At 42.0% G+C, this 23,739-nt stretch overlaps 1 protein-coding gene across 1 annotated transcript; it reads right to left on the bottom strand.

The window, feature by feature from the left end:
* Window positions 1–13,995: 13,995 nt before the first annotated feature.
* LOC127304019 (uncharacterized) lies at window positions 13,996–21,374 on the bottom strand. Its single transcript, XM_071824048.1, has 7 exons — window positions 21,259–21,374; window positions 20,106–20,432; window positions 19,730–20,020; window positions 19,075–19,188; window positions 17,356–17,987; window positions 17,194–17,266; window positions 13,996–17,085 (listed from the first exon to the last, which is right to left on the bottom strand). The coding sequence occupies exons 1-5, from the start codon at window positions 21,372–21,374 to the stop codon at window positions 17,906–17,908; spliced, it is 930 nt and encodes a 309-aa protein (XP_071680149.1). The 3' UTR covers window positions 13,996–17,085; window positions 17,194–17,266; window positions 17,356–17,905.
* Between the last annotated feature and the right edge of the window lie 2,365 nt (window positions 21,375–23,739).

The following is a 23,739-nucleotide window of genomic DNA, read 5'->3' as shown; positions in this document are numbered from 1 at the left end:
AGTCTCTGTAGGTAACTCAGAAAAATCTGCCAATTTACATGAGTAATCCTCAGATATGTACGCAACTTTCATTCAATTTGAGCATTTTCATTGGAGCAAGTTTGGTGCACCTAAAAAATTCTTCTTTACAGACTGTTCTGTTTTTGACAGATTCTGCCTTTTATTTCGCATTGCCTGTTTTGCTATGTATGATGGATTTCTTTATTCCATTAACTTTCAGTAGCTTTGTGCAATGTCCAGAAGTGTTAAGAATGATTATGTCACCTCTGAACATGTGAATTTTGATTATGCACTAACCCTCTAATGAGTTGTTTTGAGTTTGGTGTGGAGGAAGTTTTCAAGGATCAAGAGAGGAGGATGATACAATATGATCAAGGAGAGTGAAAGCTCTAAGCTTGGGGATGCCCCGGTGGTTCATCCCTGCATATTTCAAGAAGACTCAAGCATCTAAGCTTGGGGATGCCCAAGGCATCCCCTTCTTCATCGACAACATTATCAGGTTCCTCAAGTGAAACTATATTTTTATTCCATCACATCTTATGTGCTTTACTTGGAGCGTCTGTTTGTTTTTGTTTTGTTTTGTTTGAATAAAGTTGGATCCTAGCATTCATTGTATGGGAGAGAGACACGCTCCGCTGTTACATATGGACAAATATGTCCTTAGCTTTACTCATAATGTTCATGGCGAAGGTTGAAACTGCTACGTTAATTGTTATATGGTTGGAAACGGGAAATGCTACATGTGGTAATTGGTAGAATGTCTTGAATAATTTGATACTTGGCAATTGTTGTGCTCATAAGGATCATGTTTAAGCTCTTGCATCATATACTTTGCACCTATTAGTGAAGAAATACATAGAGCTTGCTAAAATTTGGTTTGCATGATTGGTCTCTCTAAGGTCTAGATATTTTCTAGTAAGGGTTTGAACAACAAGGAAGACGGTGTAGAGTCTTATAATGCTTGCAATATGTTTTATGTGAGTTTTGCTGTACCGGTTCATACTTGTGTTTGCTTCAAATAACCTTGCTAGCCTAAGCCTTGTATTGAGAGGGATTACTTCTCATGCATCCAAAATCCTTGAGCCAAAAACTATGCCACTTGTGTCCACCATAACTACCTACTACATGGTATTTCTCGGCCATTCCAAAGTAAATTGCTTGAGTGCTACCTTTAAATTTCTATCCTTTATCTTTGCAATATATAGCTCATGGGACAAATAGCCTAGAAACTATTGTGGTATTGAATATGTACTTATGTATCTTATTTCTTATTAAGTTGCTTGTTGAGCGATAACCATGTTCCTGGGGACGCCATCAACTACCCTTTGTTGAAAATCATGTGAGTTGCTATGCATGTTCATCTTGTCTGAAGTAAGGGTGATTTATCATGAGTTGAATGGTTTGAGCATGCATATTGTTAGAGAAGAACATTGGACCGCTAACTAAAGCCATGATCCATGGTGGAAGTTTCAGTTTTGGACAACAATCCTCAATCTCTCATGAGAATATTATTTGTTCTTGAATGCTTATGCATTAAAGAGGAGTCCATTATCTGTTGTCTATGTTGTCCCGGTATGGATGTCTAAGTTGAGAATAATCAAAAGCGAGAAATCCAATGCGAGCTTTCTCCTTAGACCTTTGTACAGGCGGCATAGAGGTACCCCTTTGTGATACTTGGTTAAAACAAATGTATTGCGATGATAATCCATCTAAATCCAAGCTAATTAGGACAAGGTGCGGGCACTATTGGTAATCTATGCATGAGGCTTGCAACTTGTAGGATATATTATACATAATACATATGCTTTATTACTTCCGTTGACAAAATTGTTTCTTGTTTTAAAAATAAAAGCTCTAGCACAAATATAGCAATCCATGCTTCCCTCTTCGAAGGGCCATTCTTCTACTTTTATGTTGAGTCAGTTTACCCACTTCTTTCTGTCTTAGAAGCAAACACTTGTGTTAACTGTGCATTGATTCTTACATGCTTGCATATTTGCATTCATCATATTACTCCGTATTGACAATTATCCATGAGATATACATGTTACAAGTTGAAAGCAACCGCTGAAAATTAATCTTCCTTTGTGTTGCTTCCATGCCTTTACTTTGAATTTATTGCTTTATGAGTTAACTCTTATGCAAGACTTATTGATGCTTGTCTTGAAAGTACTATTCATGAAAAGTCACTTTGAATTTATTGCTTTATGATTCAATTGTTTACCCATTGTCTTTACCATTGCTTCGAATCGCTGCATTCATTACATGTGCTTACAATAGTATTGATCAAGATTATGATGGCATGTCACTTCAAAAATTATCTTTGTTATCGTTTACCTACTCGGGACGAGTAGGAACTAAGCTTGGGGATGCTGATACGTCTCCAACGTATCGATAATTTCTTATGTTCCATGCTTGTTTTATGACAATACCTACATGTTTTATACACACTTTGTGTCATATTTATGCATTTTCCGGCACTAACCTATTAACAAGATGCCGAAGAGCCAGTTGCTGTTTTCTGCTGTTTTTGGTTTCAGAAATCCTAGTAAGGAAATATTCTCGGAATTGGACGAAATCAACGCCCAGGATCTTATTTTTCCACGAAGCTTCCAGAAGTCCGAAAGGGAAACGAAGTGGGGCGACGAGGCGCCCACACAACAGGGCGGCACGGCCAGGGCTTGGGCCGCGCGGCCCTAGCATGTGGGGCCCTCGTGGCGCCCCCTGACCTACCCTTCCGCCTACTTAAGCCTTCGTCGATAATAACTCCAGTACCGAGAGCCACGATACGGAAAACCTTCCAGAGACGCCTCCGGCACCCTACCGGAGAGGGGAATTGACACGCGTACAGCACGCGACCGTTGGGAACCCCAAGTGGAAGGTGTGATGCGTACAGCAGTAAGTTTCCCTCAGTTAGAAACCAAGGTTTATCAAACCAGTAGGAGTCAAGAAGCACGTTGAAGGTTGATGGCGGCGAGATGTAGTGCGGCGCAACACCAGGGATTCCGGCGCCAACGTGGAACCTGCACAACACAACCAAAGTACTTTGCCCCAACAAAACAGTGAGGTTGTCAATCTCACCGGCTTGCTGTAACAAAGGATTAGATGTATAGTGTGGATGATGATTGTTTGCAGAGAACAGTAGAACAAGTATTGTAGTAGATTGTATTCGATGTAAAAGAATGAACCGGGGTCCACAGTTTACTAGTGGTGTCTCTCCCATAAGATAAATAGCATGTTGGGTGAACAAATTACAGTTGGGCAATTGACAAATAGAGAGGGCATGACAATGCACATACATGATATGATGAGTATTGTGAGATTTAATTGGGCATTACGACAAAGTACATAGACCGCTATCCAGCATGCATCTATGCCTAAAAAGTCCACCTTCAGGTTATCATCCGAACCCCTTCCAGTATTAAGTTGCAAACAACAGACAATTGCATTAAGTATGGTGCGTAATGTAATCAATAACTACATCCTCGGACATAGCATCAATGTTTTATCCCTAGTGGCAACAGCACATCCACAACCGTAGAACTTTCTGTCACTGTCCCAGATTTAATGGAGGCATGAACCCACTATCGAGCATAAATACTCCCTCTTGGAGTTAAGAGTAAAAACTTGGCCAGAGCCTCTACTAATAACGGAGAGCATGCAAGATCATAAACAACACATAGATATAAATTGATAATCAACATAACATAGTATTCTCTATCCATCGGATCCCAACAAACACAACATATAGCATTACAGATAGATGATCTTGATCATGTTAGGCAGCTCACAAGATCCGACAATGAAGCATAATGAGGAGAAGACAACCATCTAGCTACTGCTATGGACCCATAGTCCAGGGGTGAACTACTCACTCATCACTCCGGAGGCGACCATGGCGGTGAAGAGTCCTCCGGAAGATGATTCCCCTCTCCGGCAGGGTGCCGGAGGCGATCTCCTGAATCCCCCGAGATGGGATTGGCGGCGGCGGCGTCTCTGGAAGGTTTTACGTATCATGGCTCTCGGTACTGGGGGTTTCGCGACGAAGACTATATGTAGGCGGAAGGGCAGGTCAGGGGGCCACACGGGGGCCCCACACGACAGGCCGGCGCGGCCATGGCTTGGGCCGCGCCGTCTTAGTGTGTCGGCGCCTCGTGGCCCCACTTCGTCTTCCCTTCGGTCTTCTGGAAGTTTCGTGGCAAAATAGGCCCCTGGGCGTTGATTTCGTCCAATTCCGAGAATATTTCCTTACTAGGATTTCTGAAACCAAAAATAGCAGAAAACAACAACTGGCTCTTCGGCATCTCGTTAATAGGTTAGTGCCGGAAAATGCATAAATATGACATAAAGTATGCATAAAACATGTAGATATCATCAATAATGTGGCATGGAACATAAGAAATTATCGATACGTCGGAGACGTATCAGCATCCCCAAGCTTAGTTTCTGCTCGTCCCGAGCAGGTAAACGATAACAAAGATAATTTCTGGAGTGACATGCCATCATAACCTTGATCATACTATTGTAAGCATATGTAATGAATGCAGCGATCCAAACAATGTAAATTACATGAGTAAACAAATGAATTATATAGCAAAGACTTTTCATGAATAGTACTTCAAGACAAGCATCAATAAGTCTTCCATAAGAGTTAACTCATAAAGCAATAATTCATAGTAGAGGCATTGAAGCAAGACAAAGGAAGATGAAGTTTCAGCGGTTGCTTTCAACTTGTAACATGTATATCTCATGGATAATTGTCAACATAGAGTAATATAACAAGTGCAATATGCAAGTATGTAGGAATCAATGCACAGTTCACACAAGTGTTTGCTTCTTAAGGTGGAGAGAAATAGGTGAACTGACTCAACATAAAAGTAAAAGAAAGGCCCTTCGCAGAGGGAAGCATTGATTGCTATATTTGTGCTAGAGCTTTGATTTTGAAAACAAGAAACAATTTTATCAACGGTAGTAATAAAGCATATGTGTTATGTAAATTATATCCTACAAGTTGCAAGCCTCATGCATAGTATACTAATAGTGCTCGCACCTTGTCCTAATTAGCTCGGATTACCTGGATTATCATCGCAATGCACATGTTTTAACCAAGTGTCACAAAGGGGTACCTCTATGCCGCCTGTACAAAGGTCTAAGGAGAAAGCTCGCATTGGATTTCTCGCTATTGATTATTCTCAACTTAGACATCCATACCGGGACAACATAGACAACAGATAATGGACTCCTCTTTTATGCATAAGCATGTAGCAACAATTAATTTTCTCATATGAGATTGAGGATATTTGTCCAAAACAGAAACTTCCACCATGGATCATGGCTTTAGTTAGCGGCCCAATGTTCTTCTCTAACATTATGCATGCTCTAACCATTTTAGTGGTAAATCTCCCTTACTTCAGACAAGACGAACATGCATAGCAACTCACATGATATTCAACAAAGAGTAGTTGATGGCGTCCCCAGGAACATGGTTATCGCATAACAAGCAACTTAATAAGAGATAAAGTGCATAAGTACATATTCAATACCACAATAGTTTTTAGGCTATTTGTCCCATGAGCTATATATTGTAAAGGTGAAGAATGGAAATTTTAAAGGTAGCACTCAAGCAATTTACTTTGGAATGGCGGAGAAATACCATGTAGTAGGTAGGTATGGTGGACACAAATGGCATAGTGGTTGGCTCAAGGATTTTGGATGCATGAGAAGTATTCCCTCTCGATACAAGGTTTAGGCTAGCAAGGTTATTTGAAACAAACACAAGGATGAAGCGGTGCAGCAAAACTCACATAAAAGACATATTGTAAACATTATAAGACTCTACACCGTCTTCCTTGTTGTTCAAATTCAATACTAGAAATTATCTAGATCTTAGAGAGACCAATTATGCAAACCAAATTTTAGCAAGCTCTATGTATTTCTTCATTAATTGGTGCAAAGTATATGATGCAAGAGCTTAAACATGAGCACAACAATTGCCAAGTATCACATTATCCAAGACATTATAGCAATTACTACATGTATCATTTTCCAATTCCAACCATATAACAATTTAACGAAGAAGAAACTTTCGCCATGAATATTATGAGTAAAGCCTAAGGACATATTTGTCCATATGCAACAGCGGAGCGTGTCTCTCTCCCACACAATGAATGCTAGGATCCATTTTATTCAAACAAAACAAAAACAAAAACAAACCGACGCTCCAAGCAAAGTACATAAGATGTGATGGAATAAAAATATAGTTTCACTAGAGGAACCTGATAATGTTGTCGATGAAGAAGGGGATGCCTTGGGCATCCCCAAACTTAGACGCTTGAGTATTCTTGATATATGTAGGGGTGAACCACCGGGGCATCCCCAAGCTTAGAGCTTTCACTCTCCTTGATCATATTGTATCATCTTCCTCTCTTGATCCTTGAAAACTTCCTCCACACCAAACTCAAAACAACTCATTAGAGGGTTAGTGCACAATCAAAATTTACATGTTCAGAGGTGACATAATCATTCTTAACACTTCTGGACATTGCACAAAGCTACTGAAAGTTAATGGAATTGAAAAATCCATCGAGCATAGCAAAACAGGCAATGCGAAATAAAAGGCAGAATCTGTCAAAACAGAACAGTTCGTAAAGACGAATTTTATTGAGGCACCAGACTTGCTAAAATGAAAATGCTCAAATTGAATGAAAGTTGCGTACATATCTGTGGATCACTCAAGTAAATTGGCATAATTTTCTGAGTTACCTACAGAAAATTTTGCCCAGATTCGTGACAGCAAAGAAATCTGTTTCTGTGCAGTAATCCAAATCTAGTATGAACCTTACTATCAACGACTTTACTTGGCACAACAATGCACAAAACTAAGATAAGGAGAGGTTTCTACAGTATTAACAACTTCCAAGACTCAAATATAAAATAAAGGTACTGTAGTAAAAACATGGGTTGTCTCCCATAAGCGCTTTTCTTTAACGCCTTTCAGCTAGGCGCAGAAAGTGTATATCAAGTGTTATCAAGAGACGAAGCATCAACATCATAATTTGTTCTAATAATAGAATCAAAAGGTAACTTCATTCTCTTTCTAGGGAAGTGTTCCATACCTTTCTTGAGAGGAAATTGATATTTAATATTACCTTCCTTCATATCAATGATAGCACCAACAGTTCGAAGAAAAGGTCTTCCCAATATAATGGGACAAGATGCATTGCATTCAATATCCAAGACAACAAAATCAACGGGGACAAGGTTATTGTTAATGGTAATGCAAACATTATCAACTCTCCCCAAAGGTTTCTTTGTAGAGTTATCAGCAAGATTAACATCCAAATAACAATTTTTCAATGGTGGCAAGTCAAGCATATTATAGATTTTCTTAGGCATAACGGAAATACTTGCACCAAGATCACATAAAGCATTACAATCAATGTCATTGACCTTCATCTTAATGATGGGCTCCCAACCATCCTCTAGCTTCGTAGGAATAGAAGTTTCGCGTTCTAGTTTCTCTTCTCTAGCTTTTATGAGAGCATTTGTAATATGTTTCGTGAAAGCCAAATTTATAGCACTAGCATTAGGACTCTTAGCAAGTTTTTGTAAGAACTTTATAACTTCAGAGATGTGGCAATCATCAAAATCTAAACCATTATAATCTAAAGCAATGGGATCATCATCCCCAATGTTGGAAAAAATTTCATCAGTTTTATCACAGGCAGTTTCAGCAGTTTTAGCAGTTTCAGGAAGTTTTTTGTGCTTTGCATTAGAAGTGGAAACATTGCCAACACCAATTATTTTACCATTAATAGTAGGAGGTGCAGCAACATGTGTAGCATTAGCATTACTAGTGGTGGTAATAGTCCAAACTTTAGCTATATTATCTTCTTTCTCATTTTCTTCTTTCTCCCACCTAGCACGCAATTCGGCCATCAATCTTATATTCTCATTAATTATAACTTGGATGGCATTTGCTGTAGTAACAATTTTATTATTATGATTTTCATTAGGCATAACTTTCGATTTCAAAAGATCAACATCAGCAGCAAGACTATCGACTTTAGAAGCAAGTATATCAATTTTCCCAAGCTTTTCTTCAACAGATTTGTTAAAGCAGTTTGTGTACTAATAAATTCTTTAAGCATGGCGTCAAGTCCAGGGGGTGTGTTCCTATTATTGTTGTAAGAATTCCCATAAGAATTACCATAGCCGTTGCCATTATTATAAGGATATGGCCTATAGTTGTTACTAGAATTGTTCTGGTAAGCATTGTTGTTGAAATTATTATTTTTAATGTAGTTTACATCAACATGTTCTTCTTGAGCAACTAATGAAGCTAACGGAACATTATTAGGATCAATATTTGTCCTATCATTCACAAGCATAGACATAATAGCATCAATCTTATCACTCAAGGAAGAGGTTTCTTCGACAGAATTTACCTTCTTACCTTGTGGAGCTCTTTCCGTGTGCCATTCAGAGTAATTAATCATCATATTATCAAGAAGCTTTGTTGCTTCACCAAGAGTAATGGACATAAAGGTACCTCCAGCAGCTGAATCCAATAGGTTCCGCGAAGAAAAATTCAGTCCTGCATAAAAGGTTTGGATGATCATCCAAGTAGTCAGTCCATGGGTTGGGCAATTTTTAACCAAAGATTTCATTCTTTCCCATGCTTGTGCAACATGCTCAGTATCCAATTGTTTAAAATTCATTATGCTACTCCTTAAAGATATAATTTTAGCAGGGGGATAATATCTACCAATAAAAGCATCCTTGCATTTAGTCCATGAATCAATACTATTCTGAGGCAGAGATAGCAACCAATCTTTAGCTCTTCCTCTTAGTGAGAAAGGGAACAATTTGAATTTTATAATGTCACCATCTACATCCTTATACTTTTGCATTTCACATAATTCAACAAAATTATTGAGATGGGCAGCAGCATCATCAGAACTAACACCAGAAAATTGCTCTCGCATAACAAGATTTAGTAAAGCAGGTTTAATTTCAAAGAATTCCGCTGTAGTAGCAGGTGGAGCAATAGGTGTGCATAAGAAATCATTATTATTTGTGGTTGTGAAGTCACACAACTTAGTATTTTCAGGAGTACCCATTTCAGCAATAGTAAATAAAGCAAACTAGATAAAGTAAATGCAAGTAACTAATTTTTTTTGTGTTTTTTATATAGCAAACAAGATAGCAAATAAAGTAAAACTAGCAACTAATTTTTTTGTGTTTTGTTTTAGTGCAGCAAACAAAGTAGTAAATAAAATAAAGCAAGACAAAAACAAAGTAAAGAGATTGGGATGTGGAGACTCCCCTTGCAGCGTGTCTTGATCTCCCCGGCAACGGCGCCAGAAATTTAGCTGCTGGCGTGCAGTTGACGTGGGAGTTAGAAATCTCTGTGGTGTAACTTTTCTTCAGATCCCCGGCAACAGCGCCAGAAATTTAGCTTGACACGCGTACAGCACGTGACCGTTGGGAACCCCAAGTGGAAGGTGTGATGCGTACAGCAGTAAGTTTCCCTCAGTTAGAAACCAAGGTTTATCGAACCAGTAGGAGTCAAGAAGCACGTTGAAGGTTGATGGCGGCGAGATGTAGTGCGGCGCAACACCAGGGATTCCGGTGCCAACGTGGAACCTGCACAACACAACCAAAGTACTTTGCCCCAACGAAACAGTGAGGTTGTCAATCTCACCGGCTTGCTGTAACAAAGGATTAGATGTATAGTGTGGATGATGATTGTTTGCAGAGAACAGTAGAACAAGTATTGCAGTAGATTGTATTCGATGTAAAAGAATGGACCGGGGTCCACAGTTCACTAGTGGTGTCTCTCCCATAAGATAAATAGCATGTTGGGTGAACAAATTACAGTTGGGCAATTGACAAATAGAGAGGGCATGACAATGCACATACATGATATGATGAGTATTGTGAGATTTAATTGGGCATTACGACAAAGTACATAGACCGCTATCCAGCATGCATCTATGCCTAAAAAGTCCACCTTCAGGTTATCATCTGAACCCCTTCCAGTATTAAGTTGCAAACAACAGACAATTGCATTAAGTATGGTGCGTAATGTAATCAATAACTACATCCTCGGACATAGCATCAATGTTTTATCCCTAGTGGCAACAACACATCCACAACCTTAGAACTTTCTCACTTTGTCCTGCATTTAATGGAGGCATGAACCCACTATCGAGCATAAATACTCCCTCTTGGAGTTAAGAGTAAAAACTTGGCTAGAGCCTCTACTAATAACGGAGAGCATGCAAGATCATAAACAACACATAGAGGTAAATTGATAATCAACATAACATAGTATTCTCTATCCATCGGATCCCAACAAACACAACATATAGCATTACAGATAGATGATCTTGATCATGTTAGGTAGCTCACAAGATCCGACAATGAAGCATAATGAGGACAAGACAACCATCTAGCTACTGCTATGGACCCATAGTCCAGGGGTGAACTACTCACTCATCACTCCGGAGGCGACCATGGCGGTGAAGAGTCCTCCGGGAGATGATTCCCCTCTCCGGCAGGGTGCCGGAGGCGATCTCCTGAATCCCCCGAGATGGGATTGGCGGCGGCGGCGTCTCTGGAAGGTTTTCCGTATCGTGGCTCTCGGTACTGGGGGTTTCGCGACGAAGACTATATGTAGGCGGAAGGGCAGGTCAGGGGGCCACACGGGGGCCCCACACGACAGGCCGGCGCGACCAGGGCTTGGGCCGTGCCGCCTTAGTGTGTCGGCGCCTCGTGGCCCCACTTCGTCTTCCCTTCGGTCTTCTGGAAGCTTCGTGGCAAAATAGGTCCCTGGGCGTTGATTTCGTCCAATTCCGAGAATATTTCCTTACTAGGATTTCTGAAACCAAAAACAGCAGAAAACAACAACTGGCTCTTCGGCATCTCGTTAATAGGTTAGTGCCGGAAAATGCATAAATATGACATAAAGTATGCATAAAACATGTAGATATCATCAATAATGTGGCATGGAACATAAGAAATTATCGATACGTCGGAGACGTATCAGGAATCATCTCCCGAAGGACTCTTCACCGCCATGGTCACCTCCGGAGTGATGTGTGAGTAGTTCACCCCTGGACTATGGGTCCATAGCAGTAGCTAGATGGTCGTCTTCTCCTAATTGTGCTATCATTGTTGGATCTTGTGAGCTGCCTAACATGATCAAGATCATCTATTTGTAATGCTACATGTTGCGTTTGTTGGGATCCGATGAATATTGAATGCTATGTTATGTTGATTATCAATCTATCATCTATGTGTTGTTTATGATCTTGCATGCTCTCCGTTATTAGTAGAGGCTCTGGCCAAGTCGTTACTTGTAACTCCAAGAGGGAGTATTTATGCTCGATAGTGGGTTCATGCCTCCATTAAATCTGGGACAGTGACAGAAAGTTCTAAGGTTGTGGATGTGCTGTTGCCACTAGGGATAAAACATCAATACTATCTCTAAGGATGTATTTGTTGATTACATTACGCACCATACTTAATGCAATTGTCTGTTGTTTGCAACTTAATACTGGAGGGGGGTCGGATGATAACCTGAAGGTGGACTTTTTAGGCATAGATTCATGCTGGATAGCGGTCTATTTACTTTGTCGTAATGCCCAATTGAATCTCACACTACTCATCATAACATGTATGTGCATTGTCATGCCATCTTTATTTGTCAATTGCCCAACTGTAATTTGTTCACCCAACATGCTATTTCTTATGGGAGAGACACCACTAGTGAACTGTGGACCCCGGTCCATTCTTTTACATCAAATACAATCCCATCGCAATACTGCATCGCTGTTTTCTGCAAACATCATCATCCACACTATACATCTAATCTTTTGTTACAGCAAGCCGGTGAGATTGACAACCTCACTGTTAAGTTGGGGCAAAGTACTTTGGTTGTGTTGTGCAGGTTCCACGTTGGCGCCGGAATCCCTGGTGTTGCGCCGCACTACACTCCGCCACCATCAACCTTCAACGTGCTTCTTGACTCCTACTGGTTCGATAACCTTGGTTTCGTACTGAGGGAAAAACTTTCCGCTGCACGCATCACACCTTCCTCTTGGGGTTCCCAACGGGCGTGTGCTTTACGCGTCATCAGCTGCCCCTTCGCCTATTTATTCCTTCGTCCCCAAAAACCCTAGTACTGAGAGCCAAAATACCAGAACAGTTCCAGAAACGCCGCCGCCGTCAACCCTAACTCGGGGGGTTCAGAAGATCTCCTCCGGCACCCTGCCGGAGAGGGGAATCATCACCGGAGGGCTCTACATCACCATGCCCGCCTCCGGACTGATGCGTGAGTAGTTCATCCTTGGACTACGGGTCCATAGCAGTAGCTAGATGGTTGCCTTCTCCTATTATGCCATCATGTTTAGATCTTGTGAGATGCCTATCATGATCAAGATCATCTATTTGTAATGCTACATGTTGTGTTTGTTGGGATCCGATGAATATGGAATACTATGTCAAGTTGATTATAGATCTATCTTACATGTGTTGTTTATGATCTTGTATACTCTCCGTTGCTAGTAGAGGCTCTGGCCAAGTTGATACTTGTAACTCCAAGAGGGGGTATTTATGCTAGATAGTGGGTTCATGCCTCCATTGAATCTGGGACAGTGACAGAAAGTTCTAAAGTTGTGGATGTGCTGTTGCCACTAGGGATAAAACATCAATGTTTTGTCTAAGGATATTTGTATTGTTTGCATTACGCACAGTACTTAATGCAATTGTCTGTTGCTTGCAACTTAATACTAGAAGGGGTGTGGATGCTAACCCGAAGGTGGACTTTTTAGGCATAGATGCATGCTGGATGGCGGTCTATGTTCTTTGTCGTAATGCCCTAAGTAAATCTCATAGTAGTCATCATGATATGTATGTGCATTGTTATGCCCTCTCTATTTGTCAATTGCCCAACTGTAATTTGTTTACCCAACATGTTATTTATCTTATTGGAGAGACACCACTAGTGAACTGTGGACCCCGGTCCATTCTTTTACCTCTGAACTAGTATAAATGCCCGTGCGTTGCCACGGATCAATAAATTTTATTTCTCAATGCATATAATTTTCACAACTTACTATCAAAATTCAGAACAAATCATAATGTACTACAATATGATAATACCGAACGCAATAACAAGATATCATTGTTGCATCTGTGTGGTCGCAAGTTCCATGTCTTCCTGTTTTTCTTCGGCGGTAATTCTCACAGCTGTGTTCTGGACCGTCGTAACTATCAATTAACAACCTCTCCTTTTGGATGTATTATTATCTCACCAAACGTGGGTGCTACAAACACATATATAACTGAAAGAATACTTATTTTCTGATTAGTCCAAACAACACTTTGATATGCATAAATATGCGGAGACAACCCTAGATCGTAGCTTTCTATGTCAAATATACAAAAGGGGATTAGCAAATCTTCAATAATGAATAGGGTAAAAAACTCCGGCGGGCAGGTGGTGCAGATGCTAATTTTAGCTTCCTCAAACCTCTTCGCCACATCCAAGCCAAAGAAAAATTAGGTGAAACATGGTTGCCATCGTAATTTTATTGAACATTGTGTGTTGATATGGCCCGCTCAATTTTGTTCTTGCCACACATGTTTAAATAGATACATATGAAAATTATGTTTATAGACAAAGATAGCCATAAAATATTTCCAATTTTTTTGGTTTTGACTAAAATATAGTTTGATAAAAAATACTAATTCCATATCGTATGAACTTCGCTTGTATCCTTTTATGACTCGGCTTACTATGATTGTATCTCCCAAGATTGTCTTGGCATGTCTCCAAGAAAAACATGTGACTGCAACTCCGCAACGTGCATTGCTATGGTACCAAAAGAGCGAGTTAATGACATCATTACACATTATCAATTTTATACCACTTAACACACGTTGAGCCAAGGTAAATCTAGAAAAGGCGGGACTCAAGTTCAATACTCCGCAGATTAAAAAATCAATTTTCAAGAAAGAAAAATGATAGCATAATCACAATACATCTTCACGGTAATAATATGTATACATGATAAGAGAAGACCATAAAACAAAGACAAATGATCTCACTTTTCATACAGGATGTAAAGCTCAAACTGAAAGAATCTGATTCTCAACCCAAGTACCACAACTACGTTGCTTCAAGAACTGCCTTAATAGCTCGCAGGCGTCAGACACTTGCAAATACAAAAGAGGACTGAATCAGAAGGTAGGATCGCATATAAATAAATATCAGGAACTTCATCATCCACCGCGCAACTTGGCCTTCGTATTTCCACACCCCGTCTACTCTTATCCTAGGCTCTGTTAGCTTAACAATGTATATGTAAATATCAACCGATCACATCAAGCCAAACTCAATAAAAATGTTTTTTATTGTGGTGCAAATGAATGGGGATGACTCTGAAGAAAAATAACACTCATTTACTTTCTGAAAGAGTTCATCTCAAAATTAAATCAATTTGGCTCACATATCAATTCATGATACCTTAAATTATGGTGGCATATAAAGAGTATTTTGTCTGAATTCTTAATTTTCGCCTTTCTTAGTCAGTTGCAGTACTGTTTCAAGAAATTTCGCCTTTCTTAGTTGGTTGCATTCCTGTTTCAAGCATCTTGACATAAAACTATGCATACACTTTCATGTTTCAAGATATGTTTCAGATGTTAACAATATATTAACATAGAAAAGTTTCTACAAGACACCTTTTTTAACTGGAAAATTATAAACCATTTGTGTGATATGTAATAACTCACATGTGGAGGTGAATCTATTATCAGAACGGTTACGGAAGCCAATTATCACAACCATGTATTTGGGACACTTATTAGGACATCTATTTTTTAAATAGTCATTTCTGCATTTGAAGAGTATTCTAAATCAGAAGAACATGGAAGGTAAATGAAAGGCTCTTAACTGACCTACTACAGGGCAATACAAGCCTAAGCATACTACTAAAATCAGTAACAAGCCCAAGAGCATTGTTACTATTTTTGTTATGCAAACAAAAATACCCGAGCTATTCTCTAGACCCGACATATCATACAAGACAAGCAAAGGAAATCCATGCTGAGGAGTGCACTGTTTAATTTGTATAAAAATAAAGCATTGGATCAGGAAACTATTTAACCAATAAGCATAAATAAATATGATTGCAAGAATCTAATTCAAATGAAACATGTTACTCTAATTATCTCACGGTATCACATAGTGAAGTTCAATGCATTACTTAGTTCCATTTTCTTCAAAAAGATCTGCTTTGACACCAAAATAATTATGTGAGAAAAATGCTTGGAAAATAAAATGAATTAGTTGGCGCATCAACATAACCTTGTAGTTGAAGATTATTCTCATCCCTGTCATGCTGCTATGCAGCAATGTTTTTCTTCTGCTTCCCGATGCATCAATTGTCATGTTGATTGATTGGTTGGAAAAGAGAAAAAAGATCACATCATGGTTAAAATTAGAATGGCATCATCTACATGACGTCTTAACAGTACAGAAAAAGCTTAATGTACTAAACTGAAAATTCCAAAACAATAGCAAGATATGTAATTTTTAGATAATTGCAATAGAATTAGCATGGATACTTTTAAGACAGCGGCATACATGTGTTCTGGACATTTTCTACTACTTTAATCGATGCCAGCCGCAAACGGTTAGTTTTCTTATTTGGTGAACTTACTGTAACCCAGTGGCTGAAATTCAGACGGCTCCATCTTACCAAGATGGGTAACCAATACCATATTATAATGCTTAATTTAAAAGTAAATTACTTATACATAGCATGTTGCAGACTATACAGCTGATATTATTTAAGTAAAACGCAAAAAGAAAATCGAATGACATCCATCAACCTGATAGTGTGGCCGTTGACGAACTCAGCCAACATTAGGTTTATCACCTGACAGTGCAGCTGTTGATAAATTCAGTTTTAAAAGGTGAGCAAGATGAGTAAACTTATTTACATTTCATAGCCATATTGTGTGACATGATAATTCGACAAAAAATATAAATAAGCAATAGATTGGACCAGTAGATAGCTTCAACCTACTCTATAAAGCAATGGTGATGATAATTTCCTACCAAAGGAGACTTATGCTACATTCACATACTATTGTTTCTTAAGCATGTGGTGCCCCGAGGGACAACGCCGAGTCATGGGTCTCCGTAAAGGCGCTGCCGGCGGCCACCAGCGATAGGAAGATGGAGCTGCAGGTCTACCTCTGCTCGAAGTCCATGCCTGCAACTCCACGTGGTGCCAGCCTAATGTTTACCACATCACCATGTACATTGGTGATGGCAGAGGGGAGTTCTTATACTCAACTTATACTCTGACCCTGAAATTTATCAGAATAGCATGGTCCTAAACTGATAATCATAATCTACCCGTACATCATTCTACTCTCGAGCTACCTAGATATCCTTTACTAAAGGAGTGAAACTCTCATGCCCTTGCTGTTCTACAGGGCGATTGTTCATTTAGTAACTGAACAATTGCATACCGGGTATTATGTTCCAATTCTTCAGGTTCTCCACATGTATAAAGGAACATACTTTGAGATACATAGTCTACGAATTAAATCAAAATAAGTTCCTAAAAACTTTAACTTCATGGCCGGAGATTCATGCGGCTCAGGCCCGTGGGCACCAGAGTTTCATAGTACAAATGGTTTAGGAAGAATTAGTTATGCAAACAATTAATAGGAAGTGCATAGATGTTACCAGGAGATAGTACAAATGTTACATGCCTGTTCCTCTGCAAGTATTAGTTGGAATCCCTACCATTCTGACCCCATCAAAACAAGACCAGAACGTTTATTATCAACTATTAAATATTTGGATTAAACCAATGAAATTACCACCGTAATGCAGGCTTCCACTACTTGTGTATACTTGTGTCTTACTGACAAGATTCAAGAATAGATTCAGAAACATCGCTTGTCATTCAAGTGCAGCCGGCTTGTAAGTAATTTTATTACAGCCTACCTTCTCAATGAGCTTCAGTGAAGACAACATATTGGCAATGCAATCTCCTGACATTAGATGTATCACCAATAGAGGAAATAAAATCAGCTTTCTTTTTTATCAGTACCCATACTCATACAGCTGCAGAACTAAATAGAGGTAATGTAAGTACTAACTTCTTATATTGGACTCCTCATGGCCTTCTCCAAGGAGGAACTTTGCAGCTTCATCAAGTGAGATCACGTCAACCTGTTCAATGTACAGATGTCATCCCATCAACCATAGTTTCACACATCATGAATCTTCAAATGAGAAGCTAGGAAATACAGAATTCCCACCTCCATGATGAGGAACAACTTGTACACGAGCATGTTCTTTCCCTTATCTTGCTCGACATAATCCCCTGGATATATTGGTATAATTAGGAACATTGTTTGCTTCAGCAAAGTGGCCCAATGGTTTAAGCGTCGCATCAGAAGCAATGTGTGAGAATAGCTGCTTAGACATATATTGAGAGTACATGCTGTTGACGAGACCATTCACAGGGCTTTGATTTAACTCTTTAGCTACTTGGTCACCATTACCTCGTGTATTTGAGCTAAACACTCGCAACCAGTAAGCCACTTCAGATGTACAAACGGAAAACATCAAAAATACTGAGAGTTGTATCCTTTTTATGTTTTTTATTTTGTTGTACACCCTTACACACAGGTGCTTTACATTAAAGGAAAGACACAGATATTAGAGCTTGATTTATTTGATGACGAGATCAACTATGTTATGAAAATCAGCACTTGTAAGTCAGAAGAAACTTAAGCATTACTATGCTGAGACTTTTAATTACTCTAAGAACATGTATATCAGAAAATTTGACAACAACTGCAAGAATTAAACCACTAACTCCTTCACCGAAGAGGTAAACGCATCCTCTGACAAAGCCAAATCAAATCGCAGCCATCTCAGCAACAACCTACAGAAAAGTAAGAGGAACAAACTTCTGAAAATTGTATCACACGGAGTTGTCAGATATAAACCACAAGAAACATCAATTTAGAAGAAGCTTGTGCATTGTATGTGTACCTCAATTGCAGGAATCCATTGACTTTGTATTTTACATGTTAATGATTTTTAGTAAAAAAAATAGTTAAACTTAATGTAGTTTATCTTTCTGAAAATAATATAAGCCTTAAACTTTGGAATGGAGGTAGTATAAGGTACCGTTCCTCGCTGGTTGGGGTCGTATTTAATGAAATATTGCACGCAGTTTAATGTATCTCGTCCAAAACATATCTTATTAAATAATACTGTTAAATTTACCTAGATGTGTACAAACAAAATTACAGTACTCCATCTTACCGAAACAGGATCCAAACTTGGAGAGAAAGGCAAAGAAATACACCGGCATAGCCACGTTATCGACGGCGTGGAGTTGTGCGCGCACACGAGCAACAGTAATTCCCGTACAAACTCTTGTATGTGTACAAAACGGAACGTGAATTTGGCAAGAAGAAAAGACCCCACCTGTCAGTCAGGGATAGGGAGTTGGGGTCCGAGCGGGCGTTTGAAACCCTACTCCTGTCCGTTTGAATGGTGATGATATTTAAACATCATACTGAAGAGAGCAGAAGCTAATTCAAGCATTGAGCAAACATGATAATCCGTGAGTACTGATCATAGGGTATGTCTAAATGAAGAATTCAGACTTTCATAAACTGAAATCATTTTCAACTAAAGCCAAGAGAATCAGACTATTGTCAGGCAAACGACTACTGAACAAACTGAAATCATTTTTAACTAAATTCAACAGTAAACTCGAGTAGAAAGCATTATACTCCAAAAGCATTATTCACCTTAGTTGCAGTGTGAACTACCAGAAATATATGGAGTATAGTTAAGCTGCCTAGCCTAGAGACAGTACTAACAAATTAAGAAGCATAAGCACTCCAGCACAAGTACTCCAGCACAAACACAAGCAGAAGCACTCCAGCACAAAGGAATTCAAAACAAGCACAAGTACTCCAATAGTTTACGCTACAGAGAGAGAAGAGAGGACGTACCGAGAGGATGACGACACAGTCTTGAAGCTGCTCCGTGCAAAGACGCCGTCATCTTCTCGTTGATCCTGCACCGCCTCTCTATGCAACAGGTCCAATAATAACACGTCTTTGCAGCTGCAAATACAGACAACAGAAAAACAATTACGGCAGGCAACTGAAAAATCGGTTACTGTAACTCCTTACTGGTCCAAAACATGAGCCTGGAGCTGCCAAAATAACAGCCCGTTGTGGAATTCAGCATAAATAGCTAATGCACTCCTAATTGGCATTTGGGCAGAAACTCGGAATGTCTAAGTATAAAGAACAATTAGAGTAAGTAGGCATAGGACATTTCTGCAGACATATAGTCAATGAATGGAGTACACTCTATGCAAGCCTAAAATTTCTAACAGAAATCATGGAAGAAAAAGGTTGATTAACCAGTCAGCCATACTCCTGTCCTAGCTATGGGACTGAACCCAATTTCTATGTAACCAATGTTTCAGTAACATACAGGAACGAAATCCTTTTTAAGGTCCTTTTAATCCACTCCAATTCCTTGCAAACTCAGGTTACATCTAAGTGATGTTGTTCATTCAAGATTGATCAAGAAAAATGATAATACCATCTAAGTACGGTGGAGGAACTATAGGTAGCGCTCGTTGTGTGTGTATACCTGAAAGCGGAGAAGTACGGCCTGCGCATGGATGCAAGGCTGCGGTGGCATCTCCTCTCTGTCAAGGCCGACGATGGGAGGGAGGCCGTGAGGCGGGCCATGCAGGAGAAGGCCACCACGGCGGCGCCCTCCTCGTTCTCACCCGCCTCCACGGACGACCAAGATAGCCCGCCGACCGCCTCCGTGCCCAGGCCGTCGCTGCAGATCTGGAACACCTGCCCGCCTCCATGCCCGTCGGTAGGCAGCAGCAGCTCGGGAGGAAGTGGCAGCTCCTTCGTGCCTTGGTAGTACCTGCCGGTCACAACCTCCACAAATCAAGACGCGACGCAGCAGATCCGGCCGCCGGAGGAGGAAAATATCCCATTTTGATCTCAACCTCCATGCGGCAGATTTGTTGGTGAGCGCTGGACAGACGACGCAAGCGAGGTAGAGGGCGCCGTGATGTGGCGTATGTGGGAGAGGGCACCGCCGTCGCGAGGGAGGGACAGGGCGGTTCGGCGAGGTTGGGAGAGGGCGACATCGCCGTCGCAAGGGAGAGGAAGCGGGTGAGTAGAGCGGGTGGGTGGAGCGGGCGGAGGGGCAAAAACGGAAACTCCGGAAATTTCGTAGCGAGGGAGTAGGTGGGTCTGGCCCACGTGGACGACGAACGAAGAAGCGCGACGACGAAACGTATTGTGGAGGCAGAATAAGGAACCACTTTAGTCTTTTTAAGTAGTAGAGAATACAACCTACTGCAATCATTGTTCTCTTTTGTTTTCTGCAAGCAAACATTATTTTGCACACCATACGTTTAATCCTTTGTTTTCAGCAAGCCGGTGAGATTGACAACCTCACTGTTAAGTTGGGGCAAAGTAGTTTGATTGTGTTGTGCAGGTTCCACGTTGGCACCGGAATCCCTGGTGTTGCGCCGCACTACACTCCTTCACCAACAACCTTCACGTGATCTTCATCTCCTACTGGTTCGATAACCTTGGTTTCTTACTGAGGGAAAACTCGTTGCTGTACTCATCATACCTTCCTCTTGGGGTTCCCAACGGACGTGTGCTTTACCATCACAAGCAACATCGCAGCAGAACGGCAAGGCCGAACGCGCCATCCGAACACTCAATGACATCACCCGCACCCTTCTCTTCCAAGCCCATATGCCACCCTCCTATTGGGCAGAAGCTCTTTCCGCTGCCACTCACCTAGTTAACCTTCGACCATGTCAAGCCATTGGTTTTTCCATCCCCTATGAGCGTCTCTACAACGCCCCTGCGTCCTACATCGATCTCCGCATTTTCGGGTGCTTATGCTACCCGAACCTCTCCGCTACAGCCCAACACAAACTCTCACCCCGCTCTAGTGCATGTGTTTTTCTCGGATACCCTTCCTCCCATCGTGGCTATAGATGTCTAGACATATCTACACGCCGTGTCATTACCTCACGTCATGTCGTCTTTGACGAGTTATTCTTTCCGTTCGCCTCCACCTCTTCTAGCCTCCCTGATGACTCCCTATACTTTCTTCTAGACCTCGCCGCCACTGACCCTCCTCCCATCCACAGTCCACCCACGCCTACACCTGCACCCGCTCCGCCCAACCCACGCGCACCAGCCTCCGTGACGCCACCGTCGCCTCCTCCACCCACCTCCCCTACAGTCATGCCCACCCCACCACCTCCCCCATCCCCGCCCCAGCGTGCACCCCCTCCAGCCGACAACACTCATGCCATGACCACCCGCGCCAAACACGGTATTCACGTTCCTCCCCGCGAGCGCCTAAACCTCTCAGCCGTCATATACACCATCTCTCCTGTGCCCAAGACCTATCGCACCGCACTCCATGACCCTCATTGGCGCGCCGCAATGACTGATGAATATGATGCTCTAATCCAAAACCGTACTTGGACTCTTGTTCCCTGTTCGGTTGGTGCTAATATTGTTTCAGGCAAGTGGATTTTCAAGCACAAGTTTGGCTCTGACGGTGGACTAGCACGGTACAAGGCGCGATGGGTTGTCTGTGGCTTCTCGCAGCAGCCCGGCATTGACTTTGATGAGACGTTCAGTCCCGTCGTCAAGCCGGCCACCATCCGCGTCGTTCTCGGCATCGCCACGTCCCACACATGGCCTGTGCATCAGCTTGACGTCAAGAATGCCTTCCTCCATGGCAACCTTGACGAGGAGGTCTACTGCGTGCAACCTCCTGGCTTCATCGACCCAGATCGGCCACATCATGTCTGTCGTCTACACAAGTCGCTCTATGGCCTCAAGCAGGCTCCTCGAGCATGGTACCAGCGGTTTGCTCATTATGCTCATCATCTCGGCTTCGTCGCCTCTCAGTCGGATGTGTCCCTCTTCGTCTATCGACACGGCACCGACCTCGCGTACCTCTTGTTGTACGTCGACGACATCATCCTCACCGCCTCGACACCGCAGCTGCTCAAGCACATCACTGACCTTCTACATCGAGAGTTCTCTATGACGGATCTTGGCTCTCTCTCTTACTTCCTCGGGATTTCCGTCACACGGACGTCCAGCGGGATGCTACTTTCTCAGCGCCAGTATGCTGCCGATCTTCTCGAACGCGCCGGCATGCTCGACTGCAACCCCAGTGTCACTCCTATTGACACGCGTTGCAAGCTCTCCGCTGATGAGGGCCCTCTTCTGGCTGATCCTACGGAGTACCGCAGTTTTGCAGGGGCTCTCATGTATCTCACCCTGACTCGCCCCGATATTGCTCATGCGATTCAGCAGGCATGTCTGTACGTGCATGCACCTCGTGAGCCTCATCTCAACTTGGTCAAGAGGATACTTCGCTACATCAAGGGTTCTCTTGATCTTGGGCTTCGTCTTCATGCGACTCCGGCATCTACTCTCACGGCCTACTCTGATGCCGATTGGGCCGGTTGCTCGGACACACGGCGTTCCACTTCAGGCTACTGTGTATACCTTGGCGACAATCTGGTCTCGTGGTCCTCCAAGCGACAAACTACGGTTTCCCGCTCCAGCGCTGAGGCGGAATATCGAGCTGTTGCTCATGCTGTCGCCGAGTGTTGTTGGATCCGACAATTGCTGCAGGAGCTTCATCACCCCCTCCACTCGGCCACCGTTGTCTTTTGTGACAACATCAGTGCAGTCTACATGGCATCGAACCCGGTTCAGCACAGCCGTACTAAGCATATCGAGATCGACATCCACTTTGTCAGGGAGAAGGTGTCTCTCGGTCAGATACGGGTTCTCCATGTCCCCTCCTCGCTGCAGTTCGCCGACATCATGACCAAAGGGCTCCCCTCGCAGCTCTTCTTGGACTTCCGGTACAGTCTGTGCGTTCGTCCGCCCGACGCACTGACTGCAGGGGGATGTTAGAGTATATCTCTTGTATAGATTGCTAGGAAATATCTGTAACACAATCCCTCCACCGATCTTGTTTATATTCGGTTTGGTAAGTTTAGATTGCTTCCTTTCCTTGCAAGACACTCTGTATTGTGCTATATATACGATCAAGGACGATCGCCCCAGGTGTGGCGTTTTCCCTAAACCTCTCGTTCACACGTACTTATTGTCTGATCCTTATATGTACACCAAAAGATGTGATGGGGAAGACGTCGCATGTGTTAAGTGATTCCCTAGGGTTCACACTGTGTTGTCATATAGTGCCGACCAGGTAAGGCGTGGGGTGGAACACATGTCCAAGTCAAAACAACACATTGAGGAGCATGTCGACCTCGACAGTTTGTTGAGAGCGTTGGGCGGTGTCACTCGATCTAACACATGAACCTGATAGTTTGTCCTGGGTCTTGGAGTAATCGCGTAAGCTTTCGGTGCAGCTCCTCTACCGCAAGCTTTGCTAAGGGACGGAAAGAAAATATTATAGTGAACTGTGGAAGATAGTTGCCCCGCTTAAAGTTCGAATTTTCCTCTGGCGGCTGGTCCGAAAGCAATTGCCCTCCAATGGTAACATCCACCAAAGGCACGACCAATCTTCGGGCCTCTGTGCTCCGTGTGAGAAATATGAGGACACAAATCACA

This window comes from Lolium perenne, chromosome 7 (assembly GCF_019359855.2).
Source record: "Lolium perenne isolate Kyuss_39 chromosome 7, Kyuss_2.0, whole genome shotgun sequence".
Classification (NCBI taxonomy): domain Eukaryota; kingdom Viridiplantae; phylum Streptophyta; class Magnoliopsida; order Poales; family Poaceae; genus Lolium; species Lolium perenne.
This window is presented reverse-complemented; position numbering and strand designations above follow the sequence as displayed.